The sequence below is a fragment of the Osmerus mordax genome, chromosome 6, assembly GCF_038355195.1.
Source record: "Osmerus mordax isolate fOsmMor3 chromosome 6, fOsmMor3.pri, whole genome shotgun sequence".
Taxonomy (NCBI): domain Eukaryota; kingdom Metazoa; phylum Chordata; class Actinopteri; order Osmeriformes; family Osmeridae; genus Osmerus; species Osmerus mordax.
Window position 1 is genome coordinate 13,650,162 of NC_090055.1, and position 26,513 is coordinate 13,676,674.

The 26,513-nt window shown below is 41.7% G+C and overlaps 1 protein-coding gene across 1 annotated transcript in view; it reads right to left on the minus strand.

Annotated features, from left to right (window-relative positions):
* Window positions 1-16,195: 16,195 nt before the first annotated feature.
* Window positions 16,196-26,513, minus strand: part of LOC136944231 (E3 SUMO-protein ligase NSE2-like) — a 52,900-nt gene continuing 42,582 nt past the window's right edge. Inside the window, exon 6 of the mRNA XM_067237912.1 lies at window positions 16,196-16,678. Within this exon, the coding sequence (XP_067094013.1) occupies window positions 16,573-16,678 (106 nt within the window). The 3' untranslated portion in view covers window positions 16,196-16,572. The remainder of the gene's footprint in view (window positions 16,679-26,513) is intronic.

Consider the following 26,513-nt stretch of genomic DNA (forward strand, 5'->3'; position numbering starts at 1 on the left):
ACATGTCGTTTTGTTCAGCTCTCAAGTCTTCTCATGGTGTGTTTCAGGTGTTGCCTAGTAACCAATCCCAAATCTGAGCAACCAAACCTACCAATCTGCCTAGCGCTTGTCGTTTTTCTCTCTGTGTTCACACTTTTCTACTCTTTTAGAAAGTTAACAATTTCCTTGTCACTGTTGATGTCTTCATTATCATCTGTATAGTAAAACAGGTCAAACTGTGACTCCTCGATATCCCTCATTTTGAAGATGACGTCAGAGGGCAATAAGAATCCGTATCAGATCGGCGAGGAGGTCAATACGCGGCTGGCATACCCATCAGAATGCTCGTACTATCGTTGCCATATAATAACACCTCTTAACGCACAACACGTCGAATCTTGAAGCAGATGGGCTACAGCAGCAGAAGACCATACCGGGTGCCACTCCTGTCGGCTAAGAACAGGACAGCATGGCTCGAGGTCTCCATCCTGCTTTGTATCAACGGTTCAGGCAGGTGGTGGTGGTGTAATAGTGTGGGGGATATTTTCTGACCACACTTTGGGCCCCTCATTACCAATTGAGCATCGTTTAAACGCAACAGCCTACCTGAGTATTGTTGCTGACCAGTGTTGGGGGTAACCCGTTATGTAATATAACGTGTAACATAATATTATTACTTGAGTAACAAAGTAATATAACGCGTTACTTTTTGACATTGAGTAATATTATTACAGTTACTTATTTAAGTAACTTGCGTTACTTGTCCAAGTTACCGCATGAATTCAACAAAGGACTAAAATAACCTTATAAATACAGATTTTTCCTAAACGACACTTCTGTGCGCAGGGCACAGAAGATTCAGTTAGCAGCGGAACGTGTAATGTTTTCAGGATGTAAATATTCATACTATTTCGCTTTCATTGAAGAGATAGTAAAAAAACTTGGTAACCCTTCCTTTTACAGTCCCTTAAGTACTAGGTATTTACATAGAAAGTAAAGGGTATGTTATGTGTTTTATTGGGTATTACCGATTGGTACCAAGGTGGTAAATACCTAGATAATTTGAAGTATTTACCCATTAACTAAATACTAACGTGCTGGTCATTACTGGCTATGTTTTCTGTATTATTGGGTATTACCGATTGGTACCAAGGTGGTAAATACCTAGATAATTCGAAGTATTTACCCATTAAGTAAATACTAACGTGCTGGTTATTACTGGGTAATTTTCACTGGTCCTAATTAGGTAAAGACAGAAGACAAAACTTAGTATTTACCTGGAAACGTATAAATATTACTATTTAAATACCGCTGGTAGTAAGTTGGTAACTACGGGAGATATATATGGTAAATTATAATGTGTTATTGGGTAAATACCACTGCTACTAAGTAGGTAAAGACGGCCAAGCTCCAGCTGAATTACGAACAAAATACTCTACTATTACCCTGCAGTTACCTAAGGTTTATGTCGGTAACAGTCCTCGTCTAATGAGAATATAAGATAGTACCTTACAATAAAATACCTTTTCAGATACATTTATCGATGATGGCCTCATTTACTTGGCTGGTATACCTACCTCCGCGGGAAGAGTTTTCCTCTACTGTCATGGTATATCTTCTTGGATACTGGGTATGTTCTTGTGCATGTTTGGACTATTTACTCAGTAAGTAATCTGAAACTGGACTGTAAAAGGAAGCCGTGTTTGTTTCCATGGTGTTACCAGGCTCTTACCATACCCTTTGTAAGCGAATAGCACTTTGTCAACGTTACCCTTAGTATGAACTTGTACTATACGTTCCAAGGCGATATCAGGTAAAACATGGCTATTTACTCAGTAAGTATTCTGAAACTGGACTGTAAAAGGAAGCCGTGTATGTTTCCATGGTGTTACCAGGCTACCATACCCACCATACCCTTTGTAAGCGAATACCACTTTGTCAACGTTACCCTTAGTGTGAACTTGAACTATACGTTCCAAGGCGATACCAGGTAAAACATGGCTATTTACTCAGTAAGTAATCTGAAACTGGACTGTAAACGGAAGCCGTGTTTGTTTCCATGGTGTTACCAGGCTCTTACCATACCCTTTGTAAGCGAATACCTACGGTGGCGGACATGTGCAAACGCGCTGCAAATTAAGAAAACACATGCAAATAGACAAAACACAAGCAAATTAAGAAAACAATTTCATGAATTTGACAACACATGCGCAGCATTCAGCAAACAATCTGCAAATACACACAACACAACCAAATACATAAACGCGTTGCAAAAACGAAAGCAGGCAAACCAAAAACGCTGCAAATACATAAACGCGTTGCAAAAACGAAAGCACGCAAACCAAAAACGCTGCAAATACATAAACGCGTTGCAAAAACGAAAGCACACAAACCAAAAATGCTGCAAATACAAAAACGCGTTGCAAAAACGAAGGCACGCTAACCAAAAAACGCTGCATCCAGTTTTCACAACGGAAGTTGACCAGGCCTCTAGAGGGAGCGCTAAGTGAAACATCTTCATTTTTGGCCCCACGGAGCGAAAGAGAGAGAGCATATGAGAAGTTTGGACCAAGCCCCCACCCCTCGCCCCTCGGCTTGAAGCAACGGCCCCGGTGGATGTAGGTGGTATTGCATTTCTTGTTAGACTTCCGGCTCTTCCGGTCGTTTTTATTCTATTAACTCCAGTCAACATTTACAAAACTATCTCCCCCAATAATTTTTGTTTGATTCTCTAACCTGGCTCATACTACTAGCTTTTTCATAGAATAATTTTTCCTGATTTTTGCTAAGTTTGAAAATAATCCGAAAGGGGTAAACTAGCACCCCATTTATTTGCTTACGTCAATAAACGTTGTCTGCAAATGTGCTCGCGGATACTAACAGGGCACGAGCACAAAAGTTCACATTGGCCGATAGCCGATTTACCTGGAGCTGAATGAGCCATATTGAATGAGCACAGGGAGAAATGGCTTGAGTTGCCTGCCCTGTTGTAGCAAGTTTAGCAAATGGTTGTCACACATACATGAAATGTTGTTAATTTATTCCCGTTATTTTAAAACAGATTTGATTTTTCTGTCAAGAACGTTTTTACGTTCATGACAGAAAATGACAGGCAAATATTATATTATGTTAAGCGTGAGCATAGATTGTTGACATGTCTATCTGGAGCAAAGACGAAGATTAATACTTTAACTGATAACCACAATAGGAAATGATATAAATATGATTAGTCTTGCCTTCAGACGCTTTTGTTAAACACACCCATTATTCTTTTTTTTTATCGTGTCATCAAGACTTTTGTGGGACAATGAAGGTCCTCAGTGACTATGTTTCACCCCCACTTATATCTGATGGAAACGTCTTGTATATAGGCCTAGTTCTATGCCCCTTTCGAAGGCAAATGTTAAATAAAGTCTATTTTAGACACACTTCTCAAGCTTTTATTTATTACATTATTTCCAAGTCTTATTAGATCACGTTATATCCATTAATAGGCGTTTGGTTTTGTAGGTTGAACATATAAAACACAGGCCACATTTTTACACTGATATGTAAATTGAAGGCAGTGTGAATTTCGTGGCATTTCGTTTGAATATATAGTTGACAGTAAGCTATGGTAAATCTGCATTATGGAAGATTTCTGTTACCAAAATAACTATTAAGCTTTCTTTGCCTGGCGAGAACAACGACGGAGCTAGGTGTTCATGTTAACAGTTTATTTAATCCGATACAATGCGTTGGAAATCATACTCAAATCACAAGAAAAAAAGCAACATATGTGATGAGTTCCATCTAGAATAGCCCTATATTTAGACCTATAGCCTATTTCTAAAAACCAAGTGAAAGGAAAGGCTCACACGCTCGCAACCATATAAATCTATGCTCGCGACGGTTGTCGCAAAGTATGACGTGTACAGCTAGTTGCAAGCGTGCACGAGGTCTCGGAGCTAGGGAAAAAATAGCCACTGTTTAAAGCTAGACCGGAAGAGTCGGAAGTGGAAAGATGGCGCGGTCCAGTTTCGCGCTCTCGCTTGCCTCACTGCGCCACTGAGCACTTTTCATAGAAATGAATGGGGACGCCCGTTTGGAAGACAAAAGTTGCTTCCTCTAGTAATATTAACTCTATGGTTTGGACCAACATCGAAGTAAAGAGGCGACATAAAAAGGTTATTTTCATGTTTACATGCGGCCCTCCTCTTTTACAGTTTTTCAAAAGAGCACCTTCGATTTTGGTCAAACTTCTCGTCTCTCTCTCTCGCTCCGTGGGGCCGAAAATCAAGATTTTCCACTTAGCGCTCCCCCTAGAGGCCTGGTCAACTTCAGTTGTGAAAACTGGATGCAGCGTTTTTGGTTTGCGTGCTTTCGTTTTTGCAACGCGTTTATGTATTTGGTTGTGTGTATTTGCAGCGCGTTTGCTGAATGCTGCGCATGTGTTGTCAAATTTACATTTTACATTTACATTTAGTCATTTAGCAGACGCTCTTATCCAGAGCGACTTACAGTAAGTACAGGGACATTCCCCCGAGGCAAGTAGGGTGAAGTGCCTTGCCCAAGGACACAACGTCATCTGGCACGGCCAGGAATCGAACTGGCAACCTTCTGATTACAAGCCCGCTTCCCTAACCACTCTCCCACCTGACTCCAAATTCATGAAATAGTTTTCTTAATTTGCTTGTGTTTTGTCTATTGGCATGTGTTTTCTTAATTTGCAGCGCGTTTGCACATGTCGGCCACCGTAGGTATTCGCTTACAAAGGGTATAGTAAGAGCCTGGTAACACCATGGAAACAAACACGGCTTCCTTTTACAGTCCAGTTTCAGATTACTTACTGAGTAAATAGCCATGTTTTACCTGGTATCGCCTTGGAACTTATAGTACAAGTTCATACTAAGGGTAACGTTGACAAAGTGGTATTCGCTTACAAAGGATATGGTAAGAGCCTGCTAACACCATGGAAACAACCACGGCTTCCTTTTACAGTCCAGTTTCAGATTACTTACTGAGTAAATAGCCATGTTTTACCTGGTATCGCCTTGGAACGTATAGTACAAGTTCACACTAAGCGTAACGTTGACAAAGTGGTATTCGCTTACAAAGGATAAGAGCCTGGTAACACCATGGAAACAAACACGGCTTCCTTTTACAGTCCAGTTTCAGATTACTTACTGAGTAAATAGCCATGTTTTACCTGATATTGCCTTGGAACGTATAGTAAGTAAGTAAGTAAGACTTTATTTATATAGCACTTTTCATACAAGAATTGCAGCTCAAAGTGCTTTACATAAAATCAACAAAAACAATAATACAAGTGTTGATCTAAAACATTTAACAAACCAAACTAGCCGCACTCTATCTGCGGTCTCTCGAATCCATCTTAGATCCGAGCTGCCACTTGCAGTTTCTAATACACAAACATGACAAGGGGGTAGACAGGACGAGCATAACGTGAGGAGAGAGGAGGAAAAGGCAACACCCAGACAATGCTCCTAGAGGAGTACAGTGTGGGAACAGACAAAAACCTCAGCACATAAGCACAACAACACTTACAAAAACACGTGGGGAAACAAGCAGGCGAAGGCGTTGGATGGGGGTGGGGGGGTGGTGATATCTGTAGTAGGTGAAAGTTAATGTGTGAGTAGGTCTGGGTTGGCGCCCTCGACCTAGGCCACAATCAGTCCGATTCTCCCTATGCAGATTGTGTTGGCCAGGAGACATCCTTGGTCATGACCTGGGCAGAGACCAAGCCACAGATGTCGGTGGGGGGGGGGGAAGGGAGGAGCAAGATAGTCTCGCTTCAGCGCTCTTCAGGGGAGTTGTTTTCCAGCGACGGCCTTGGCCAAGGCCTGTGTTGGTTACGGGGCCGGAAGTGGATAAGATTGGGGTAGTTGTTTTGACGAGTAGCCGCAACTCAATTTTCACGTCCACCCTTCAGGAAGGTCTCCATGTCCTCCATCTTCCTTTGCAGAGCCGCAAACTTATCCCTGTTGTAATCAATGCTGAGTTGTAAGTTCACAGTCTGAGCTCCAACAACTCTGTCCACCGCATCAATCATATCGGGCAGCCTAACAGGGCTTTTGATGGCTGCAGCCGTTTCCTTAATTTTCCGATATACAAAGCCAGCGCCTATTCCAAACAGCAGAAAGCCTGTAATCATGGTTCCGAATATGAAGATGTCTTCAACGTCCTCCACGGAAAGCGACGCTAGACACACGACACGCCAATTCTCCCACGCGTCCATCGTGTAGCCAGCTCGAGAAATGAGGAACGCTTCACGAATTTGCGTGTCAATAGTACAAGTTCATACTAAGGGTAACGTTGACAAAGTGGTATTCGCTTACAAAGGATATGGTAAGAGCCTGGTAACACCATGGAAACAAACACGGCTTCCTTTTACAGTCCAGTTTCAGATTACTTACTGAGTAAATAGCCATGTTTTACCTGGTATCGCCTTGGAAACGTATAGTACAAGTTCACACTAAGCGTAACGTTGACAAAGTGGTATTCGCTTACAAAGGGTATGGTAAGAGCCTGGTAACACCATGGAAACAAACACGGCTTTCCTTTACAGTCCAGTTTCAGATTACTTACTGAGTAAATAGTCCAAACATGCGCAAGAACATACCCAGTATCCAAGAAGATATACCATGACAGTAGAGGAAAACTCTTCCCGCGGAGGTAGGTATACCAGCCAAGTAAATGAGGCCATCATTGATAAATGTATCTGAAAAGGTATTTTATTGTAAAGTACTATCTTATATTCTCATTAGATGTGGACTGTTACCGACATAAATCCTAGGTAACTGCAGGGTAATAGTAGAGTATTTTGTTCGTAATTCTGCTGGAGCTTGGCCGTCTTTACCTACTTAGTAGCAGTGGTATTTACCCAATAACACATTATAATTTACCATATATATCTCCCGTAGTTACCAACTTACTACCAGCGGTATTTAAATAGTAATATTTATACGTTTCCAGGTAAATACTAAGTTTTGTCTTCTGTCTTTACCTAATTAGGACCAGTGAAAATTACCCAGTAATAACCAGCACGTTAGTATTTAGTTAATGGGTAAATACTTCGAATTATCTAGGTATTTACCACCTTGGTACCAATCGGTAATACCCAATAATACAGAAAACATACCCAGTAATGATCAACACGTTAGTATTTAGTTAATGGGTAAATACTTCGAATTATCTAGGTATTTACCACCTTGGTACCAATCGGTAATACCCAATAAAACACAAAACATACCCTTTACTTTCTATGTAAATATCTAGTACTTAAGGGACTGTAAAAGGAAGGGTTACCAAAAACTTTAAAGTGAACTGCAAACAGACCCCAACAAAATACTATCTACTGCCATAAACAGCATTTCAAACTTCTCTAAAGTGTCCACAGAGGAACGAAGCTGGAAGCTAGCGAAAAATCCACGCGATGCTAGGGGTTAAATTGGCCACTGAGGGTGCTTTCACACCTGACATGTTTGGTCCGTTTCAATCGGACCATGGTCCATTTTCTCTGAAAGTCCGGTTCGTTTGGAGAGGTGAGAACACGCATTCGAACTATGGTGCGGACCAAACAACCGAACCATGGTCCCCCTAAAAAGACGGGACTCGGTCCGGTTCGAAGTGAACCATGGTTCGGTTCGCTTTAGGTCTGAACGTAATCGGACTTAATATTGACCTATTCCAGGAAGCAAACCAAAATGTTGTGCATTGTGGGTTGAAAAAGGAATTTACATTTGGCGGAGACAGCCGTGCCATTCATTAGCAGCGAAATTAGTTGAGGGAAAACAGTGATGAAGTGAAGGCTCTTCGGCAAATATGGGCTTATGATATTGCAGAGATACTTGGAGACACATAAGAGTAGCGAGGTATTTCAATTATTTAGTGATATACTGAAATAAAGGGTCATCATTGCACAGTGGACAAATGTTAGTTGAAAGTAAAAAAAAAAAAACTAAAAGTGCGTGATGTTCTAAGGAAAAGTAGGACGAAAAAAAAATTATTCCCATGGTTTGATAACCTGGATATAATCCTGAGTAAAAGACCAACGAACAACCCAAAAACCGTGGCGTGCAACACCAAATAATAGCAATTAAAGATAGTATTGCAATCGCAATACGCTGCTGTTGCTCCATTGTTGTTCGTGACAAGGAAGTGATTTTCCCTCACACATTTTCTGTCCAATAGATTAACAACCTGTACGACCGCATGTCATTGTTTTTTACAAACGTCATTGCTTTTTTACACACGTTGGTTCGTTTAAAACAGGACCGTGTGAACACTAACCGGACCTAATAAAAAATGCAACAAAGTAGCAACTCATTTACTGATTCAAACTGATTTTCCCAATCTGACCTTAGACCTAGACGGCGTCAAAGTCTCTCAAAGCCAGCTAGTAAAAAATTTAGGAGTCACAATGGACCCAGACCTTTCGTTTGAGTACCATATTAAGCAAATTACCAGAACTGCATTTTTCCATCTAAGTAATATTGCCAAAATTCGAAAATTTCTCTCAAAGGATGATGCCGAAAAACTAATACATGCATTTGTTACGTCCCGATTGGACTATTGCAATGTGTTGTTCTCTGGCCTCCCAATTACCCACCTAAAAAATTTACAGCGGGTGCAAAATGCTGCTGCTAGACTATTGACCAGATCAAGAAAGTTTGATCACATAACATCTACTCTTGTCTCTCTACACTGGCTCCCTATCCAAGCCAGAGCTGACTTCAAAGTTCTACTACTAACATACAAATCTCTGCATGGATTGGCACCACTGTACCTCTCCGGTCTCCTTGCACCCTATTGCCCCGCAAGGACACTTAGATCTCAATATGCCGGCTATCTGGTGGTTCCCAAAGTTAAGAAAAAAAACAGCTGGAGGTAGGGCGTTCTCATATAGAGCACCTCTTCTCTGGAACAAATTACCCGTCTCAATTAAGGAGTCTGATACTGTTTCGACATTTAAAATTAGGTTAAAAACGTTATTGTTTAGTCAATTCTACGACTGTTAAAGGTAAGTATGTTACTAGTTGGAGGCAACGGGGGACGGGTTGCTTCCATCCTTATTCTATAAGTATAACTTATTTTAGAGTTCTCTTCCCCTGGAACAGATTTCATGTTCCAAATGGGGGGGGCTGTCGCTGTCTTGGTGTGTGGGGAGTTTTTCCTTGTCTTCCTTGAGGGTTTAGGTTGGTTGAGGGGCAGTTCTATGGGCATATGTGAAGCCCTCTGTGACATGCTTGCGTGTAAAAAGGGCTATACAAATAAATTTGATTTGATTTGAAGCAAACAGACTAATAGGTGTGAAAGCACCCTTGGATCTCTTGGTCCGGACCAAAAATGTGGCTATAGCCTACATTTGGTCCTGGTTTGCTAACAGAGCAATTGCATCAAAGTTAGTTTTCATCGAACCAAAGTGTGAACACCCCTATTTTATTTACCACTGTAACTTACAACTGTCCTGTGAGGCTACATTTGCCCCAGTGCAAACACTAAGGAGGCGCTCTGTGAATAGGGCCATCAGCGAAATGCTCAATCCGCCCCCACTTTGGCTACTAAAACCACATCTTTTTTATGCTATTCACCGCATACTGACTGCTCGTCACACGCTCCAAACCGGTTTTAAAGCAAGTGGCTCATCACTAGAATTGTGAAGGCTACTGGTCGGCACTGCACTGTGTCTTGTCCAGTATATATTGTCCTGTTGCTCACGTTTGTACGTGCACTGTAAAAATGTGTAGGTCTTCTTTAGTTCTATGTAGTCTCATGTATTTCTGTGTTGTTTCATGCAGCACCCTGGTTCTGGAGGAACGCTGTTTCGTTTGAAACATTCATGTAATTGATTACATGAATTGATTGAATGGTCTTTAGGATGGGGGATGGGATACCCCACTTACCAGGCAGCATTCACGGTTTACCAGCTTAATCTAAGAAAATCTGAGCACAATGCAAAGGCCAAGACTAACCTATTTCTTCTATTTAGTTGGTAAGTTGGCCGAAAGGGAACAAATCTTATGGCATCGGCCAGAAATGTTAACCGAACACACTAAAGATGTGCTCTGAATGTTGACAAAGCTATTGGGAAACATCTTGATGGGAACTTTACTTGAGGGTTTGATGCAATTTGATGCGATTGCTCCCAGGACTAAACGTAGGCTATACTTTTTATTTTGGTCCAATAGTAACTAGAGTGTATGCTGTTGTTAACTTGCATAAAAGGGAGAGAAAAAATTACCATTCGGTTGCAGACCGAGAAGGATGGGATTAATTACCGGGTAGCCGGTCCATGTCCTCTGAATGTGATTCTGGCTCTGGAGGCTCAAACTTATACGGCTGTGTAAAGCCAATCCTGCTGAGTATCCATTTTTGTTGTACAGTTTTTGTTGTAGAGTCTAACGCAGTGGTTCTCAAAGTGGGGTCCGCGAACCAAAACGGGAGGGGTCCGCAAAATAATTTGCCATCAATTGGGCTGTATCATTAAAAATTGAAAAATATATAATAATCTACAGATGGGGATCATTTGCAACAATACAACAAGCATATTGTGTCAATTTAAGAGCACAAAGGGTATGCTGAATGGGTGTTATGATTATGGGGGGGTCCTTGGAAAATGTTCTCCCCTGTAAGGGGTCCCTGGCCCCAAAAAGTTTGAGAACCCCTGGTCTAACCTATTTCTTGTAGCAGTATTTGACAGTTGAGACAGGAGCACCTTTCACGTGAGTGGGCGTGGTTTCAGCAACCTCAGTGGACATGCCCCCATCGTCTGAGAAAATAGCAAATTCTTTCTAGATTTTTATAACTTATTTTAGTTACTTGCTGTTTTTTTTTATCATTCAAATTTGGCTGGGTGGTTAGGAACACATTTTCCTGTGGTGTGACAAACTCAGAACACATTTTATGGTCACTTTGCAGGGACTAATATTAATGTGTACAGATAAGGGTTAAGCAGTTTATCATTCACACCCATATTCTGTGCATGGTACGTTGAGTAGCCAGCATATGGTGTTCTCTGACCACTCCTTGGGAAACTGTTATGGAACACTGTGGAATGGACACAAGTCTACTTTGCCTTCCCCCTTGTAATAAACTCCTACATAAAATATTAAAGATTACATCCTCTTCTTTCAGATAAATATAAAATTTAAAGATTTTTTGATTACTTCCAGCAGGAGTTGTTTGAGCACTAAATGAATTCTACAGCGGCCTTTCACATTGAAGGAGTTTCTCCGGAATGGAATGAAACCAGTTGTCTACACTCTCCTTCCATTTCTGAGGATATCCTATTGGACCTTGGAGGTTCATTTGCATATCCTCTGCACTTTTATCCCAGAGTTGTGGAGCTACACAGGGAACAGTAGGTGCCTCTGTTGCTGGGACAACAGATCACACTGGATTACAGGGCAGTATAAAGGGAGCATAGTGCCTGGAGCCCTAAACTAAGCATAGTGCCGGGAGCCCTAAACTAATAACCCGATCCAGCCAGAACTGCTCAAAAGTCCCCACTTCACTGGGCCATTTCAGAATAAAAGCTTTTGTGTATATTGGTCAAACAAGCTTTGTTTGTCAAAACATCTTTGTGAACATTGAGTTTCATATTCCTTCTTTGTGTCTGTGATTTGTGTTCACAACAGACTTCTTAATAACTCATAATTGAACTTCAAACTTTCACAGTATAATTGTACATAATGTACAAAATTGTACATTTTGCCAATTTTGCAGGAAGCTATGGTTTCAGTCAGACATATTTTGTTGCTCTGAACAATGGGAACAAAGGTTCTGCTGCCAGTGTGACCACAATGTGTCAAGCATGGCGGTTTAAGATTATACCTCAAGCAGAGGTATAATCTTAATTTCTGTCACACTGATCAAGTATATGTGGCAGGTTGTCAGAGCTGAATTTTAGAAACACGTTATGTATTGTATGTGTACATACATGTATGTGTACTTACATATATGTAAGTACACAGTGTATGGTGTGGAAAAACAGAGACTTTCATTCATCTTCCGTTTTGTGCTTTACGGAGACATGGCTGAGTGAACTGATCCCAGACTCTGCGCTACAGCTAGCAGGTTTCAAACTGCTGAGAGCGGATCGTAACCCTGTGCTCTCTGGCAAAACGAAAGGCGGTGGTATTTGTTTTTACATTAACAGTGGCTGGTGTGAAGATGTGACAGTGATTCTGCAGCACTGTTCTCCTGATCTGGAATCATTTTTTATTAACTGTAGATCTTTTTACTCGCCATGAGAGTTTGCATCATTCATTCTGGTTGGCGTCTACATGCCTCCGCAGGCTAGCGTCAACGAGGCTCAACGTGTGCTCGCCAGCCAGATACTGAGTGTGGAGCATGAAAATCCGGATTCCTTGGTTATTGTGCTAGGCGACTTTAACAAAGGCAATCTCACTCAAGAACTCCCAAAATATAGACAATTCATCAAATGCCCTACCAGAGAAGGAAACACCCTGGATCACTGCTACTCTACAATCAGCAAAGCATACCATGCGGTCCCCCGAGCAGCACTGGGTCACTCTGACCACGCCATGGTCCACCTGATTCCTGCATACAGGCAGAAGCTAAAGCGCTGTAAGCCTGCTGTGAGGACATCAAAACAGTGGACCAGTGAAGCTATGGAGGATCTGCGGGCGTGCTTGGACTGCACTGACTGGGACATGTTCACGACTGCTACCAATAGTCTGGATGAGCTCACAGAGGCTGTGACATCATACATCAGCTTCTGTGAGGACTGCTGTATACCAACACGCACCAGGGTAAGCTACAACAACGACAAACCTTGGTTTACAGCTAAACTCAGAAGGTTGAGGTCAGAGAAAGAGGCCGCGTTCAAGAGTGGGGACAAAGACAGTTTCAAGGAGTCGAAGAACAGGTTTAGCAAGGCGGTGAGGGAGGCTAAACAACTGTACTCAGAGAGGCTAAAACACCAATTCTCTGCAAACGACTCTGCTTCTGTCTGGAGAGGGCTCAGGCAAATTACCAACTACAAGCCCAGAGCCCCCCACTCCACTAACGACTCCCGCCTGGCCAACGACCTGAATGAGTTCTACTGCAGATTTGAAAGACAATTGGACAGTCTTGAACTACCCCTTCCCACCCAGGAGGCCTCCCACCTCCCCCCCTCTACAGTGACGACTCTCTCCATTCAGGAGGGTGAAGTTAACAGACTTTTCAAGAGGCAGAACCCCCGCAAAGCAGCTGGGCCGGACTCTGTCTCTCCAGCCACCCTCAAGCACTGCGCTGACCAGCTGTCTCCGGTGTTTACCCACATCTTTAACACCTCCCTTGAGACATGCCATGTGCCAGCCTGTCTCAAGTCCTCCACCATCATCCCTGTGCCCAAAAAGCCAAGGCCAACAGGACATAATGACTACAGACCCGTCGCCCTGACCTCTGTGGTAATGAAGTCTTTCGAGCGCCTGGTGCTGGCACACCTTAAATCCATCACTGACCCTCTACTGGACCCCCTGCAGTTTGCCTACAGAGCCAACAGGTCTGTGGACGATGCAGTTAACATGGCCCTCCACTTCACCCTACAGCACCTGGACTCCCCAGCATCCTATGCCAGGATCCTGTTTGTGGACTTCAGCTCTGCCTTCAACACCATCATCCCTGCCCTGCTTCAGGACAAGCTCTCCCAGCTGAACGTGCCTGATTCCACCTGCAGGTGGATCACAGACTTCCTGTCTGACAGGAAGCAGTGCGTTAAGCTGGGAACACAAGTCTCTGACTCCCGGTCCATCAGCACCGGATCACCTCAGGGCTGTGTCCTTTCTCCTCTGCTCTTCTCCCTGTACACCAACAGTTGCACCTCCAGTCATCCGTCCGTCAAACTCCTGAAGTTTGCGGACGACACCACCCTTATTGGGCTCATCTCTGGTGGAGACGAGTCTGATTATAGGTGGGAAGCGGCCAACCTGGTGACCTGGTGCAGCCAGAACAACTTAGAGCTCAATGCTCTTAAGACAGTGGAGATGGTTGTGGACTTCAGGAGGAACACAGCCCCACTCACCCCCATCACCCTGTGTGACTCCCCAGTCAACACTGTGGAGTCCTTCCGCTTCCTGGGCACTATCCTCTCCCAGGACCTCAAGTGGGAACTGAACATCAGCTCCCTCATCAAGAAAGCACAACAGAGGATGTACTTCCTTCGGCAGCTGAAGAAGTTCAACCTGCCAAAGACAATGATGGTGCACTTCTACTCAGCCATCATTGAGTCCATCCTCACCTCCTCCATCACCGTCTGGTACGCTGCTGCCACTGCCAAGGACAAGAGCAGACTGCAGCGTATCATCCGTACTGCTGAGAAGGTGATTGGCTGCAATCTGCCTACCCTCGAGGACCTGCACACTTCGAGGACCCTGAGGCGAGCGAGGAAGATTGTGGCCGACTCCTCCCACCCTGGACACTCCCTGTTTCAGTCACTCCCCTCCGGCAGAAAGCTGCGGTCTATCAGGACCAATACCTCACGCCACAAAAACAGTTTCTTCCCTTCCGCTGTTGGCCTCTTCAACAAGGCCAAGGGACCACACTGACTCAAATGACTTATTGCCTAAAACACTCTGCTTTTGCACTGCACCATAACATGGTATCTTGTACATTTGTATTTTTTTGTAATATTTGTATTTTTGTATTTTTATATTGTAATTTACGGCAACTTATATTTATCCCACTTAGTACTGCTAGTTTATGTACCCTTAGTATAGTTAGTCCACATATTTAAATTTTAGGTATATGTTTATTGTATGCACCTTCCTGCCAAAGCAAATTCCTTGTCTGTGCAAACTTTCATGGCGAATAAATCCCTTTCTGATTCTGATTCTGATTTCTGATGTACACAAACTTCCATAGCAGTAACAATATAATTACATAGTAACTCTCTCCGGGGGTAAGTGGTTGTTAATATTGTTTACACACCTCCTTTTGTAGTGCCTTCTTATATTTTTTGTAATACTCTATCCTGCTAACCTTTTTACCTTTCATTGTTTTGCCTTTTTGCACAGTGACAGTCATAGTCAGACAGGAAATGTATGGGAGAGAGAGAAGGGAAGACATGCAGAATTGGCCCGAGCCAGAATCTAACCCAGGCTGCTGCATTTGGGCCTCACCTGGGCTAACCTTTAATACCATCTATTACATAGCAGTTCCCATGTACCTACACTGCTTTTACTATCAGTATTGCTATGTACATGATTGTACATGTGAAGTACACTTAAAGAAAAGCCATTTCTTCAAACACTTTAATTAATTGATACTACTTATTAATACTATATTGAAATTGTGTTGTTTCTGAGCCTCAGTTCGACTTACCTAACCAGAACAGACCAGCACAGGTTGTGATGTGCCAGGTGTCACATGAGGCTAATGGGAAAAAAGACTGTCACAACTGACATATACCAGTAACTGAACATGCTAGAAGTTTATTGTAAACACAGGTACCAGGTGGAACAGCACACAACAACACCTCAAGGTCAGCAGATACTCCCCCAGCACATGCTATCTATTGCATTCCAGTGGTGTCAAGGGTAGTGGTGCAAGTCAATGATGAGGTTAACAAGACCAAAAGGAGGGGAGGGTTGGGGAGCAGGGGTTGGGAAAGAGGAAGAAAAGCAGGAGGGAATAGTGGGGAAGATAGAAACCTACGTCATTTCTTTTGTTCTGAAATACACTCCTTCACTTTCTCCCAACCCTGACATGAACCAGCAGTCTAAAAACCCCACCCAGATACAGAGGAATGGGGCTGATGTTATGGGCACATGTTTTGGGATAGTTTATCCAAAATAAATTCTTCAGGCTGCCATTTTCCCAGCTCAAACTTAATGTAGTTCGGCAACTGGCAGAACCTAATTCAAAGTGACCCAGAAAATAGGAATGAATGACTAATCATTTTGAGAGTCTTGACTGCCAACTATCTTAGGCTGCGATTGGTGTGGCATAACATTCCTTTTCTAAAAAGAGAGGAAGGCAGCTGAAATCATAACACTATTGTAAGATTGTTAAAAGATTAGCTTCACCTAGATTCATCTCAACAATCGGCTTATTTTTTTTAATGTTGGATAAAAAATCTGAATGGGTCAGAAGAGGCAGAAGGAGAGAGATTTAAATCAGACAAGTGGATTCCTAGATTTCATTCACTTGGTTTATTCACAAAATATCTGTTGTATTCATTAAATGGTAATAAAGCATAACTCGAGCCATCGTTTCACATTTTAATAATTACATGAATATTTTCTGTTAGAAATAATTGACTAATTATTAATTATGACTAATTTGACATATCAGATACAAACCTTTTAAGACACTACCATCCAGTGGTCACATTTGCTAACTGCAATCTCTACGGACTAATACAAAGGTTAGTTACTGTTAAGTTCCACACACAACTTTTTTGTGTGGAGTGAAATGAGTTGCTTCTTCAATTAGGAACTTTATTTTAAGGACACAACTTTGTTTCTCCCTTGAAAACAGAAATCTAATTTACATTGTAACATAAGTATATATTTCTTTTTTTACAATCAGAACAGTCTCCAATGTTGAAACTTTTAATAAAATAAACATTCCAGGAATCACATTTCATGTCTTTGAGTTCTGCTTTTTCTGAATCATCCTCTTCATCATGGTATCCAAGATCAAATCCTCCTTCCTCACGTCTGTGTTGCTGCAGCCCACCTTTGGACAACTGGAGATGAGGGAAAACACACACGGAGGATAAACATTAAAACATTCTCTATATACTACTCTATATTACAGCTGGTACTGATACACCTGCAGCCACTAAATCTCAAGTAAGTCTGTTTACTTCTGCAGTTTTTTTTTTTTTTTTTTATAGAAGCGGGCAGGTTTAATGTTAACTTTTAATGGACGTTGTGCTGTTTTGGCAGAAGTATACAGACTCACTTGAGATTTGGTGGCTGCAGGTGAACTTGTGGAAGCAAGCTGCACTAAGGATGACGGACTCTGGTGGAGGGGCGCGCACAGTCACTCCCTCCCCTCAAGCCCCTCCCCTCTACGCCAAAACAGTGACAGAAAGTTTAAACTGAAAACCAGAAAGTTGAAACTGAAAACCAGTAACATTGTAAAAATCCTGACAGCGTAAAAAAAAACTGATTGAGAAAAAAAATGAAATTAAGAAATAGTGTAAAGATTGAAATTGCATCATGATGCATAAAAATATCCAAATCGGGGGGTCAGGTGGCTGAGCGGTTAGGGAAGCAGGCTTGTAATCAGAAGGTTACCAGTTAGATTCCCGGCTGTGCCAGATGACGTTGTGTCCTTGGGCAAGGCACTTCACCCTACTTGCCTCGGGGGAATGTCCCTGTACTTACTGTAAGTCGCTCTGGATAAGAGCGTCTGCTAAATGACTAAATGTAAATGTAAAATAAAATCGGATTGAGAGATTTTTTTGTTTCAGTTGAACATTTTTCAGTGCCAATTTCTATTTTTAATACCTCAGTTTACTGTCACTGTTTTAGCTCCATACTCTACCATTTTCAATACCAAAGCAAAAAAAAGAAAAAGATAGGTTAGTGAAGAACTCTCATTTGTTGACAGTAACAGTCACCTACAATATGGCTGTAGCCTACTTATGACAACAACAGAACATTAATTCAATCACAATGCATGTAAGCCTAAAAGCAAAAAGTGTGTGTGGACTGAGTGTAGACATTAAGAGAACTCAGCAGATGACTTGGAGATCATTTGTAGAGCTCAAAAATATGAATCTTGAACATAATTTATAAATAGAAAGAGTGGACACACTTCATGGGGCTCTTGAAATTCTGGTCGCGCTATAAGCACAACATGTAAATATACATCCCAAACTCCAAAACACAAATTTCGGCAAACTATAATCTAAAAGTCTCTGTAAAAATGTTTTAACCCTGTTGTGCCCTCTCCTTTTGTCTGCCACATTATTAGTTATTGCATTTTCAGTATGCTGCAAACCATAAACGACATGAACGGTGATGTTTGCAAATTGTTTGCAAATGTTCTTCATTGTTTCCTCTATGTTGATTTTGCCGTGGTGTCCCGCCATGGCTACATTTCTGCCGCCACGGTATCAGAAATAGGGCTGTACAAAATTGTAGGCCGTCTATCAGCAGTGATTGTTAGAGTGCATGTCGGAGTATAGCACGGACACGCGCTTCACACCGCAGTTTGAGATTGCATGTGTTGCAATGTAAGAACTGCAAGTCGTATAACTTATGTTGTCAGTTCATTTAAGCCTGTTATTGTATTCGTCTATAGTTCTTGCTCATTTAAATTAAGTTAACTAGTGATTTTCGTTGTTTGTATTCTTCCCCGGGCTAGCTAAATTGCACGTCTGTTGATTCGATAGCGATTGCTGCCTTTGCTCACGTTTGTATTTTAAGTGCATTATTATGATGAAGTAGTTTTAATTAATAAATAGTGGGTTTATTGTTATTATTTGCTACAGAATGCTTAGTCTATCAAGATCAAATGAAGCAGACAGTGCACATGCTTTCGAGTTTCTTAATCGATAGGCTACTGACCATTTACAATACGTTGTTACATCAATTATTAATTGGCAGCATTTATGCCATTTAGAACATACTTTATGAGTGGAAGATCTCTTTAAGGCTTATTGCTTTAGGGGAAATAGGACGAAAGTATGTGCAATATGACATTAGCTATTAGATTATTACATTAACCAGCCCCTGTAGCATTAGCTGCTTGTCCAGTGTTGGCAATTTTATGACTTTGTCGCTAGATTTAGCAATTTTTCTCCTTCCCTAGTAACAAAAAATCACATATAGCAACAAATCTTGCGACTTTTCAGAGAGCCACTAGCGATTTCTGGTGAGATTTTTTGGCAACACTAAGCTTGTCAGCGTCCGACTCTGCAACCCAATACTTCTGAAATTCTGGTATCGTACCGTTTTTATTATTGAGTACAGGTTTTGGTGACAACACTACACTGCGTTTCAAATTATTATGCAAATTATATATTTCTCTGATTTTCCTAAATAGTCGATGCAAGTGACAGTCAGTATAATTTTCAAGTCATCAACCATTAGTGTTGGGGAGGTTGTGTGTTGGCTCAATGTTGGGTTTTAGTTGTCACCATGGAGTGTAGGTAAGAACACTAGAAGACGAGGCACAGGCATTCTTTCATTTATTTTACTGTAATAGCTTTGGTTTGTCTATGTATATGTGTGGTGTCCCATGGTTGGCCAAAGCATGCCTCTTATCCACTCTCTTTTACAGCCGCCCCTACATTCATTGGGTGAATGTATGTCCTGTAGACAGTGTTATGTATGGAAGAGGTGCTTGCTGGTTATCGTCATCAGGAATAGCAAGCAGCCTGACAAGGCGAGCAACTGGTCGATGGTAGCGTCTGTCCCTGACCTGGATTTCCGCTGCTCGTATGTGGCCATCTGCTCCAGGATAGGTGGTCTCAACCCGGCCTACAGGCCAGAGTGCTTGGGGGAGTTGGTGGTCCACGATCATCACGGTGGATCCAGGCTGAAGGTCTTCAGTGTCTTTCATCTACTCTTGTCTTAACTGAAGGCTGGGCAGGTACTTCTTAATGAAGCCGTTCCAGAATTGATATGCCAGTACCTGGGAGTGACGCCATCTCCGCCGACTCAGCAACTCCGACTTGGGATAGACGACCTGCGGCAGTGAAGTGTCCGGCCACCCCATGAACAGTTAGTTTTGGATGACGGAATCAGGATCGGCCACATCAGAAGAGACATATCCCAACGGTTTGGAATTCAGTATTGCCTCAACCTCTGTCAGGAGTGTCCTGAAGACTTCCTCTGTCAGTGTTTGAACTCCTACTGTTGTATGGAGAACAGCTTTGACTGAGCGGATTTTACGTTCCCACATACCTCCGAAATGTGGTGCGTTAGGGGGATTGTATTTGAACCTGATCTTCTGCTTGGCCAGTTGTGTTTGGAGGTCTAGACTCATGGTGCTGAAGGCATCTTGCAGCTCTCTATCACCCCCTCGAAAGTTGGTTCCATGGTCACAGAGAAGTTCAAAGGGAGTTCCACGTCGAGCCACAAACCGTCTCAGAGCCATAAGAAAGGCATCTGTGTCCATATTATACAGCAGATCCAGATGAACACAACGGGTGGTCATGCACTTAAAAATCACACCCCATCTCTTTTCGTTGGATCTCCCCCGCTTCACCAGGAATGGTCCAAAACAGTCTACACCTGTAGAGTAGAACGCTGGCTTTAGGAGGCGAAGGCGGGCTGGAAGGAGGTCCGCCATTTTTGGGATTGTGGGCTTGGCCCTCCATTTCTGACCCTCTATGCAGGAGTGTTGGTGCCGTCGTATAGCTTCCCCCCCTTTTGAGGATCCAGAAGGTTCTCCTTATTTCCACAAAGACTCTATCTGGCCCAGTTTGCTGTTGTACTGCCTTATGAGGGGACTGGTGATGGGATGCTTGGGATCCAGGGGCCGAGTGCACCAGCTGGGCATAAAAAAGTTGGTCCTAACTCTTACATCGGTCTTAGCTACGTCCGACTTTGTGATTTTAATTTACACCAAGTGCACCATGCTTGACAAATCACGGTTGTAGCTACGCCTGGTCTTAAGATGCGCGATCTTGTGAAAAGGCGAAAGTGTCGATCGTTGCCAAGCAACACATTTAAGAGCCTAAGCACACTCTACTACTGCCTAGCATCTCCCTTAAAATTAAGCAATGCAAGATAGAGAAAAACCCCCAAAAAGGAAAATAAACTTTACAGATATAGAAATTAGAAAACGTATAGAGATGTATAACCAGAATAGAAGCGTACTCATGGGAAAATTCAATAACAGCAACACAAACAAGCAAAATAAGTCAGCGTAGAAATCAATAACCGATCAAATTAATAATGAATGTGACGGAGGACTGCGGACAGTTGAAGAGGTTAGGAAGAAGTGGAAAGATCTTCTTTCAAGGGCCAAAAAGGATGCATCAGCATTTAAAAACCCGCCAACCGGGGGTGGTCCTTCACCAAAAATATCAGTTTATAGTGGGATTATTATTGATAATTTTGGAGAGGACTCTCCCACCTTTAACGGATTGAACGGCTTTGACAGTTCAGAACTGTCAGTTCAAATGGTTGAAGACTCCGACGTTCAGTGCAGCACAGATCACGATATGACAGCTGTCAGTGTGAGTGTTAAATCATTTTGCCTATTCCCACTACAGCTCCATTTGTTTGTTTGCTAATCAATAGCCTCGTAGCAAGTATCGTTAGGCCTATATATTGTTTGCATTACGATCAAGTGCTAGCCTATAGACAAATAGCAACAAATAGTCTACACTGTTGCAATTTTACAGACTCAAACGACAACCTGAGTGAAGAGGAGAGCCCCACAACACAAAGGATGACACAATCCCAGAAGTCCACGCCCACAACCCCCAAACGAAAGAGAGGAGATTTTGCTGAGCTGCAGCGCATACTTCTTGAAAAGGAAATCATTCGTGTGGAGGTCGAGACCGCCAAACTCAAGGCAGAACATGAGAAGATAAGAGCTTCAAAAAGAAATACTCAAACTAGAACTCAAACTTCTTGAGACAAAATATAATGTCTCAAACGAATACACCATGATGACATACACCATTCTTTAGTTAAGCTATTTTGATTTAATGAAAACAATTGTCAGGCCTATACAAATATTTAGGTAACACTTTAGAATAATGGTCCGTTGTTAACGAGTAGCTATGCAGGAAGTAATAGTTAGTTCTACATTAACACCGAATTTAATACTATTAACTAATATGAAACCAAGATTAACTAAGCAGTAAGTAATAGCGAATTTAGTACTAAGGTAGTTCCTTGGTAGGTATTTGATTATTACTAAATAAATATATCCTCATTGAGAACTACGTGTGAACTATGGCCAATTAAGAAAGAATAAGCAATGAATTACTAATCACAAAAGTAATGTCTAAAAAGTGAACAATTGTGTTTTTTTAACTCTTAAAGGAAACATGACATGCTGTTTTTGGATGCTTTTATATAGGCCTTAGTGGTCCCCTAATACTGTATCAGAAGTCTCTTTCCCGAAATTCAGCCTTTTGTGCAGAATTACAGCCACTACTAGCAGTCCCACAAGGATCTTTCCTCAGAACGCTCTGTTTTGGTGTCTGTAGCTTTAAATGCTAATGAGGGGCGGCACCATGCGCTAATGTTTACAATGGATGTATCGCAATGGCTGTAGCGCCGTTGCTGTAAGATGCCTCGAATTTGCCCATTCTCATCTGATAACCCTGGTTTGCAGAGGTACACACTCAGTCATTTCAATGAGGGGAAAGGCGGATATCGCGCGCGCCATAACACCAACAGCAGAACGGTTATCCAAATAACAAAGAAGTGTACAACACTCACGTTACAGCATGTGTATTCACACACATACTTGATGCTATCTACCTTTACATTAGCGACAGTAACTCAGCTGTTAGCTGCAGAGCTAATGTTACAGCAACATTCTAAGGGTCGCAAGCTAGGTAACCATATACATTAAAACTACAAAATGATATAGCGTTAGTTAACTTACTTGTCCGAGGTTAGTAGCTGGACGAAGGAGAGTTAGTACTGATCCAGAATTTAATTTCAGCAAGGCCAGTTTTGTATTAGCTCAAGTTGAGGAAACAGTCGTGGCTGAAGTGTTTGGCGCAGACATACAAAACAAATGCGCCTACAACAGAAGTTGTGTAGGCTCATTTCCAGAGAAAATAAAATTAAGATACTGGGTCTTCAGAGGCTTGGATAAAGGAATTGTAAAAATATTTTTGTTTTCCTTTGTACATCCAAACTGAGCAAATGTAATGCTTTGTTCGTTTGCAACCCATGATGTCTCTTGAGGATAAAAACACTTGCACGGTCGTAGCTCAGTTTCTTATGGGCGGGCCAGATTATCTGGACGGGCAAAACAGAGAGGGGAGGTAACCTTCCTCCTTGTGACGTAACAAAGAGGAGATTTTCAAACAGAGCAATTGAGCTTTCATTTTCTGAAAGGCGGAGAAGAACACCCAGGGCTTGGTTTACAAATTCTAACCACTGGGGGACCAAAAGCAGGCTAGGGGAAGTCATATTAGTGTTAAATAACCTCTTAAAGTGAAGTTTTCATGTAATTTCACCTTTAACATGGTCATAACATTTCAGAAGCTTGTGCCTCAAATGAAATCTTTGTGGAAACCATTTTGTGAATATTAACGTTATAACACGTCCCTCCCCAATATTTGATCATACTGTATGATTATGCGGGCAATTTCGATGTGACTGCTATTACGTCTTTCTGCAGCTCAGCAAAATATCAAATGCCGGCCGGTCCATTTTCCAAATCCAGTCGACTTGGTTTACCGAAACCAATTTGTCCTGAAATCCATGTCATGTTTTCCCTAAACCTATACTCCGGTGCAACGTCAATGAGTGAATTTGGAGCGCTAAATCATTTGGCACATTTTTATGGATGGTAAATATCCAGTATTTGGCTAACATAATCCCTTTGATAACGACTAGGTGAATTTCAAAAGTATTTCAAATTGTAGAATTAGTGCGAATTTCGACTGCAATACTATACAGTTTGTATGAATGGGACTTTTTACAAGCTAACCGACAGCTAGCCTGGCTTTACAGCTAGCAACAACTGTACAGTAGCTGCGTTTTGGGCCACGTTCCTGTTCTCTGAATTGGGTTATCTAGCAAGTTATTTTACAGTCCTGCCATTTGTTCTTTCTTCCTTCATCATTTTCATCCCTTTGGAATTGCGTTGCTGTTGTATTTCGCAGTAGTGGCCAATGCTAGACTCATTATAGAGTGAGTAGGCCTATACGTTGATTGGGTTAGGGTTATCCATGTACTTACTTATTACTTATTTAGCCATTATGTTTGACTCAGTTTCTCATCAGAAACTGAGTCTCAGTTTGTTGAATGTGTTGAATGTTTCATTCCAAAATACATAATTCTTGTTTAAATGCTAAGTTTCATCATTGTGCCAAACAAAGTTTCATTCAGACATATTTTACAAAATGCTTTATTCTTGCATGTCCATGTGCATTTTTGCATTATGTAGGATTTTCTTTTACGATTTAATGTAAGTCTTCCAGTGCATATAATTTAAAAAAAAGTGTTACCCAATCACTGCAGTTGTTTTATGTTGTAGATCTTGCGAGGTGACATGTTAGTGAGGTGTTAACATGTTTTTCACTTTGAAATAATGGTCCAGATTACAGTTACTGTGGGATGACAAGGTAACGCTTTAGTAATTAGTGAGTAGTTAACATGTTTGTCACTTAAAAATAATGGTCCACATCACAAGTAGTTCCTGCAGGATGACATGGTAACGCTTGAGTAATTAGTGAGTAGTTAACATGTTTGTCACTTTAAAATAATGGTCCACATCACAAGTAGGCCTAGTTCCTGCAGGATGACAAGGTAACGCTTGAGTAATTAGTGAGGAGTTATACTGGTTTTCACAAGTAATATAATAAGTATATTTTTATATTTGACATATACGGTACAGGCATACATTTCTGTGAGGCACTAGTGATATTCTAACAAACATTGTAATCTGGAAGATGTGGTTTTGCGCTTATCGCAACATAAATGCAGGATGCAAATTGTTTTTGGAAAGAGAACATCAATGTTTATATTCATATCCTAAAGAGAAGTCCTCCTCAGGCGGCTACTGTAACATAAAGGTAGGTCTTTGGAGTCTGAGACATATTGAACTGACACTCAAGAGCTCATAATAGTAAACTAATCCAATCATGAGCGTGTCAGCATCACTTCCTAATTATTAAAAATTTTAAACAAATTATCATCATTTGTATTATACCATGTTTAAGTTTGAAATAAACAGAGAACATACGTCCATCCTTTGGTAAGAGTAATCACAAGCTCAACCTGTAGCTAACGTATTTGGGGGGATATAATATTCATAAACTGGTTTCCACAAAGAACCCATTTGAGGCACAAGCTTCTGAAAAGTTATGACCATGTTAAGAGTAATACAACCAAATTGTTCACTTTTTAGACATGTTACTTTTGTGAATTTGTGAATAATTACTTTTAATAATTAATTGGTTATTCTTTCTTAATTGGTCATAGTTCACAAGTAGTTCTCAAGAGGATATATTTATTTAGTAATAACCAAATACCTACCAAGGAACTACCTTTGTCGTAAATTAGCTATTACTTACTGCTTAGTTAATCTTGGTTCCATATTAGTTAATAGTATTAAATTTGGTGTTAATGTAGTACTACTTAGTACTTCCTGCATAGCTACTTGTTAACAACGGACCATTATTCTAAAGTGTTACCAATATTTACAACCATATACATATAAATAATTGCCATTGATAGGCTATTTCTAAGGCCTACTGATGTAGAGATTGCTTGTACTCTTTGTTTATTATGAATAAGATATATATAAATGAAATTGAAGAAAACCATTTGAAAACTAAGTTATGAGCACACATAGCGCGTAAAGTGACTGAAAAGGAGGCTGCACCTGCTGCTGATGCTTCTGCACAGGGAGGGGTGGAAGTGGTCGCATAGCAAACCCTGTGTGGCTGTACTCTCTGATCTATCGGGGTGCAACATGGCGATGCATAGTGATGCTCAGAGCGGTCTCTGCAAAGAGGAGGTGGTGAGGCTACCTAAGCAGTTATTCTTCAGTACCTGAGACAACTCTTCTACGAAGGAGGACGGAGACATAGGAGACTGCAGACAGGGAGAATGGATAGAATATGCATCCTGTGGAGTCGCATCAGGTGTCGGCTGTCCCCTCTCCACTGATTTCATGATCGGGGTCCGAGGTGTCTGATGTCTGGATGATGCTCTGGACAACCGAACAGATGCTTGTGGACTGTTGCGTTGCAGGACATACTCCAAGAACTCGGTCTGGCGTCTAGCTGTCTCACTCTGCTGCCTGGTGATCTCCACTATCTGCTGCAGGAGGTTCTCAGTTGTACTCGATGTCCCTGGTAGTGGTGGTTTGGGATTGGGGGTCGTGGATGTCGTCACATGTTCTCTGCGACGAACGAACTGCTTGGTGGGCTCGTCTGCGTAGTTGACAACGTAGCCATCGAGGTGTGCCGGCCTTCTGGTTTCCCTGCGCGGACGCAAGCTTGAGCCAGGTGCGGATACGGATTTACTGTGCTCTGAGGTTGCCATGGTAACGACTCTATCCGGCTCAAAGGACCAATTTGTTGGGGAGGTTGTGTTTTGGCTCAATGTTGGTTTTAGTTGTCACCATAGCGTGTCGGTAAGAACACTAGAAGACGAGGCACAGGCATTCGTTAATTTATTTTACTGTAATAGCTGGTTTGTCTATGTGTGGTGTTCCATGGTTGGCCAAAGCATGCCTCTTATTCACTCTCTTTTACAATTAGGGTATAATTCAAATTTTACTGAACAAACCTCCCAATGATAACATTTCCAAAAACAAAAAACTCAAAATGCACTGTTCCAAATTGTAATGCACAACAGAATTTCAAATAATTTTATAGGTTGTAAAGAACTGAAAATGGTCATTTGTTGAAT